The 5692-nt window shown below is 33.2% G+C and overlaps 2 protein-coding genes and 1 long non-coding RNA gene across 3 annotated transcripts in view; all 3 read right to left on the bottom strand.

Moving 5' to 3' along the window:
• The window catches only part of LOC109587809 (uncharacterized), a 2871-nt gene extending 2683 nt beyond the window's left edge, over positions 1-188 (bottom strand). Inside the window, exon 1 of the mRNA XM_020004029.1 lies at positions 75-188. Within this exon, the coding sequence (XP_019859588.1) occupies positions 75-188 (114 nt within the window). The remainder of the gene's footprint in view (positions 1-74) is intronic.
• Positions 189-227: 39 nt separating this feature from the next.
• On the bottom strand, positions 228-715 carry LOC109587811 (uncharacterized). Its single transcript, XR_002187804.1, has 3 exons — positions 677-715; positions 567-611; positions 228-244 (listed from the first exon to the last, which is right to left on the bottom strand). It is a non-coding gene; the product is annotated as an uncharacterized LOC109587811 (long non-coding RNA).
• Positions 716-942: 227 nt separating this feature from the next.
• On the bottom strand, positions 943-5597 carry LOC109587808 (uncharacterized). Its single transcript, XM_020004028.1, has 6 exons — positions 5427-5597; positions 3810-3878; positions 1698-3683; positions 1589-1633; positions 1245-1535; positions 943-1103 (listed from the first exon to the last, which is right to left on the bottom strand). The coding sequence occupies exons 1-6, from the start codon at positions 5434-5436 to the stop codon at positions 943-945; spliced, it is 2562 nt and encodes an 853-aa protein (XP_019859587.1). The 5' UTR covers positions 5437-5597.
• Positions 5598-5692: the final 95 nt, after the last annotated feature.

Here is a 5692-nt window from a genome sequence, read left to right as displayed (position 1 = left end):
TTGACAACAGGACAGGCTATCGGTGTACTGTCAGTGGAAGCAGTTCTGTTGTACTTAAAAAAGTACTCGAGTACTTTCCAAAGTCCTTGGCCCCATGTCCAGTTGGAAGGTGTAGCCTGTGCAGGTGGTGGCTCATTAAGTAGGAGGTGTTGTGAACATGTTTTACCAGCTCCAGGTGCACCATGCATATTGATACGAGTGACTTTTAGCTCAACTTTACCTTCTTTCAGCCATTTTTCTATTTCTAAAATTTAATGATATAAATCACATCATTTCACTTAGCATTTTTTTATATTGTTGATTTTTGTTTTTTAAATTTAAATAAATAAAAAATAATCATATTTGCTTGAATAAATGCTTTGAACACTCATCACTAATATCTTCTAACTATACACACAATACAATTAAGGTCGTAAAATTTAGATTGCTAAAGTAACAGTATTGTTATCCCAAGGTCATGTTAAGTCCACTTGCTGGCATTTTAATTTTAGTTTATACAATTATTTCAATAAACGCTCATACATTTAATTGAGCAAATATGGTACAAATAAAATCTTATTTCTCACTTTTTGTATCAATTTTATCAGTTACAGTAGCAGTAGCAGCAGTACCTATTATACACAAAAGAATATTAATCACGAGTTAGCAATTAATGTAATAAAATCTTATTTCTTACTTTCTGTATCAATTTTATCAGCTACTGTAGCTATAGGAACAGTACCTATACAAAAATCATAGAATATTACCTTGTGGATATAAAATTATGCAAAATTGTTTTTTGCAAATAAAAAAAATTGTGTAACAACTAATTTATTTGTTGAACAAGGTGTGGCATATAAATTTTGATTGAATTCAATTTTGCCGAATTATAAATTTACAAAATTTATTATCCACAAAATATAAGTGCTATATCAGTGTTAAGAATAAATTATTAATAAAAACTTAATTACTTTCTTCTTTACTTTCACTTTCTTGTGTACTATCAGTGAGTTTTTCAGGTGGTGGCTCATTAAGTAGGTGTTGTGAACCATCAGCTCCAGGTGCATCATGCATATTGATATTGGTGGCTTTAAGCTCAACTTCATCTTCTTCCAGCTGTTTTGCTATAAAAATTAACATCATTTACATAAAATGACAATTATTATTTCATCATTTATAACTTCTTTAAAAATACAATTCTATCACCATTCTCTTTGTCATGTTATCATCATGTTAACATGATATGTATTAAACTCATTCCTTACTATTGATGCCTCTTTCAATCCCATCAGCTGCAGCATTCTCTCCCATCTTCCTCAATGCTCGTATTAATGTATCATAAGTTGGAACACCTCTCTTCATTACACTATCTCTTTGTTCCAACCATGCTGTCAAACATTTCCTTAGGCAGCTCTTAGTATCTCCTTTGTTATTTTCTTTAATAACATCAAGTGTACGAGGGAGTAGTCCCAGACAAAGACCAAGTTTATAATAACTGACACCAGAATATCCATGATCATCCAGTACATCAAGTACATCAATAAGATTACTGGTATCTAATGAAGAAACATGTAAATTAAAATATGTCATTTAATTTTAATTCACTCACCTAATAATTTAGTGGGTTGCATTTTAGTAGAGGGACTTTCAGCTCCTAGAAAAAATTCACAAAAATAGTAGCTTCCAAATAATGAAAGTATTCATATAATATTACTAACCTGGACTGGGTAATTGAGGATTATTAAACCAGCATTCATAGCTATCATCATCACTTTGTAGTATGTCACATTTTGATCGACATTGAGTACATCTGGCAGAATATTTATCTTCCTGAACAATACAGTAACATTGTTCATTTTCGCTGGGGCATTTGAATGCAAAAATATGATCATCATCAACATTGAGATCTTTGCTGCTTCTTTTGATAGCTTCTGTGACTAATTTACGAATTTCTGGACAAGATTCCTTGCAATCATCAAAACGTATTTCGATATGTGTATAGCAATTGATGATATCTATGTAGTATTTTTCGTAAACACAAAGTGACATCGCATCATGACATCTGTAATATTCTTTGCCTACTGGACAAAAGTCTACTATATCCTTTTTCTCTAAAAGGTGTACAATGGTTAAAGGAAATAATCCTTGGGGGATGGCTAGAGTTGTTGTGCCCCTATTGTGAATCTCCCATGCTATGAGAAGTGGCCTTACTACTTTTGAGGCAGGATTGAGCTTGTCATAGGATGGTAATGCACAAGGGAAAAAATAGTCTCCTTCTTCTCTGTTTTCTACTTTAGCAATGATGTGGAGGTGTTTTAGAAGAGTGATCATGTGAGACAATTTAAAATCTTTATTAAAAAATTTTTTACCAATACTTTTTATAAAATCTCCTTTAAAAAGCCCATATTTTATGAAGTCACGTGTTTCATCTGGTGAAGGAGGTGGATTAGCAATCAAATGTCGATCTTTATGGTCGACATATCTGATAGCAATTAAACATGAAAGGACATCAAGAACTGGTTTAGGATCAACAAATATTATATTTGGTAGGACAGCAGGATAATAAAGAATGATAGTGACATTGTGTAGATATTGCAGAGCATCATCAATTTCTGATTCATCATCAAGTTGGAGAGACTTACCAATCTCAATCACTTCTCCTCTTGTAAGGAAACTTTGTTGCTTCTTTTTAGCTTCTAATTGTAGTGAAATCTCAAATGTAAACAGTCGAATCGGTAACATAATTGTCATGGCAACTCTACAATGAGAAATTGCAGTACAAAGCTCTACACTAGCTTCTTCTCTTTCCTTAGACCCAGCAGGGAGCAACGTATTAACTGGAAATATAACTGAACCTTTACCCTCATTTTGCGGCTTAATGAGATTGTTAAAGCCTTCATTTATCAGCTTCTTATTCATATAATCCAGTCTATCAAGCATACCTTTCTCTTTCAGCTCATCTACACGTGTTCCAAGTATAAGATAATGAGGGTGCTTAGGCATGTCAGAGACATAAGGAATTTTGATGGGGTTCAACATAGCTTCGGAGCTAATTGTTGATTGGATTATACCACGATTTGAATACTGCAGCTTTGTCTGAATAGGAATCGCATTTTGACATATACGATATTGAAACTTGTACTTTTCATCAAGACCTTTGGTAAGATCAATGGTGATGATATTCAGTGCAGCTGCTCTTGTAAAAAGAGGTAGCAACTCTCGATATGCTGGTTGACCACCAGAATCAATAAAATAAACCCAATTAGTGCTCAATTTTTTAGATTTTCCTGTTTCAAGAACATTTGCAATTTTTTTTATTACTTCCATATCGATTGGTTTTATCTTGGTTGGTTCTTCCACTGATAATTCATCTGAACAATTAGGTGCATCATTTTTAGGTTTTGGTGCTTCATCCACTTCTAAAGATATTCTTTCCTCCTTCATGTTTTCTTCTAAATGAGATGCTAACTGGTTAAGTAAATCCTGAATTTCAACCCTCTCCCACTTCTTATTTCTATCATCAATGGATATTCTTGTTGCTTTAACAGCACGACAAGCTATTGGTGTACTATCAGTAGAAGATGGTGGTGGCTCATTAAGTAGGAGGTGTTGTGAACATGTTTTACCAGCTCCAGGTGCACCATGCATATTGATACGAGTGATTTCAAGGTTAACTATACCTTCTTCCAACCATTTTTCTATTCCTAAAAATTAACACAGATAAAGCCACTACTATAATATGAATATTAGCTAAAATTAGTATGATGTAATTACGTTATGATAAGTGTTGTTGTAACATAACATAAATGGATCCTGATCATCCTGAATACCTTGTATTCCATCAGTAGCTGGAGTGTCTTCAGGTTTATCAATAGGAATACTAGTACTGCTGCTGGATACTGTACAAAGTAAAAAAATATGTAAATATGTGTCATATAAATTGAATGGTAAGCCAATGGATGATAACAATAGTATGGTAGTTATAATGTTACTATAGTCTAAAAGTTGTATTACAATGGTTATGGTATATTTAAATCTTAGAAGGATAATGCCATGTAATAGCTTAGCTAAGTTGAATTCAACCTACATGTATATTGCAAGAAAAAACTGTACAAAGATCTGTATTCTTGTTGTGACTTGTGGGTGTGTATGAGTAGGCCTGAGAGTGAATGGGAACAGCTTATGTAAGAGTTTCTAGTATAGTAATTTAAAACAAACACATCCCATAGATATTAGACATCCTACTATGATCATGCCTCCATTAAGAAAACATGAAACACAAAATTTGTTTAAAATTAAAGAAAATATGCTTTTCCCCCATCTCATCCTCTAATTCAATCTACTCCTTCTCTTTACTCTCTCCACTCAAACTATCAAGGCAATCTTAAAATCATTTGCAAATCCTCGTCCTTTCTTCACTCTTTTTTCCCATGGAACTCTCTCCTGTCCTCTATCAAACTATCTCTCTCTATTTCTAAATTAAAATCATTCATATCATCTAACCTATATTGATCTATTATTTGTTAATTTATTATTAGCTTTTGCTATGATCGGAAAAAAATAAATAAATAAATTTGTTAAATGACACTGATTCTGATTGTTACATACATGTGCCATGATCGTTTCTGCACTATGATCTAATTAAATATTCATGAAGTCATAACTCACTCTTCTTTGCTTTATTTCATTCATTTTATTCGTCAATGAGTTCTATTTTGTCTATTCTATTTGTACTTTTGTCAAATCAGCAAAATTCAGCTTAAAGTTTGGATGAAAGCAGTACTTTCACTGACCTAGTTGTTGGAGCTATTCCAACCCTCCGGATACTAACTAGTATACGGGGAAATTTATGCAGTGACCAGAGATATACAAGCACTATCACTAGGTGATAATACGTGAAAAAGTTAATGAATATAGATTTTTAGCCAGAGTTGCTTAGCCACACTTTATAAAGATCAAGCTGTTCTTTGGTGCTGGTAGTTAGAGAATTCTATGCTGAATAGACATGTCCTTGTTTCAGTCCTGTATCTGCTATAGTTAAAAAGTTACAACAGGAGAAAGAGGACTGTCTAACCAGGGCTATTCCAACCGCTGCACATGGATTTTACATTGATTTATACAGGGGACGGAATAGCCCCGACTTACTCTAATGCATAATTTTCATTTCTGCAGTACTAGTTTGTACTGCATATTATAGCATCTTGTTCAATTTGCTAGCTATCCTACTTATAAATTTAATTTGTCTTACACTGAGCCTGAGCATTAGTATACTTTATGCAGCATTTTCATTGATAGAAAGTGGATTATTTTCATGAAATTTTTGACTAATGAAGATTTGGTCAAACATGCACCCAGAGTTTATGCATGCTTTGTGACCATCAGATCAAGCTCATTTTGATTTGATTAATTTTACTAATTAAACAGCTACAACACATTTGATAACTCACTTTTTGCCATGATTTGCAAGTAAAAGGAGCCTGGAGAACAGCAATAAAACTAGCAGAATAAAACAGAGACGAGACGATCAGTGAGGATAATGACAGAGCAAACGTTGTCGAGGCCGAGGAGATGGAACTAGAGTTCTTTTATAAACAAAAAAGAATAACTAGGAGGGCGTGTTACTGTAGTAATAATGTATAATAGATAAGCCTATCTAAATGCAGTGAGTAATGATGATGATGTAATTTAAACTGCATAATTGAACTGTAAACTG

This window comes from Amphimedon queenslandica, unplaced genomic scaffold, assembly GCF_000090795.2.
Source record: "Amphimedon queenslandica unplaced genomic scaffold, v1.1 AMPQUscaffold_12442, whole genome shotgun sequence".
Classification (NCBI taxonomy): Eukaryota; Metazoa; Porifera; class Demospongiae; order Haplosclerida; family Niphatidae; genus Amphimedon; species Amphimedon queenslandica.
This window is presented reverse-complemented; position numbering and strand designations above follow the sequence as displayed.

Excerpts from the sequence above, each read along its gene's own strand:
- LOC109587808 (XM_020004028.1), bottom strand. Across the intron at positions 3,684-3,809 it reads AGCTACTGATGGAATACAAG|GAATAGAAAAATGGTTGGAA; the intron begins GTATTCAGGATG and ends GTTAATTTTTAG. Across the intron at positions 1,104-1,244 it reads GATTGAAAGAGGCATCAATA|CAAAACAGCTGGAAGAAGAT; the intron begins GTAAGGAATGAG and ends TAATTTTTATAG.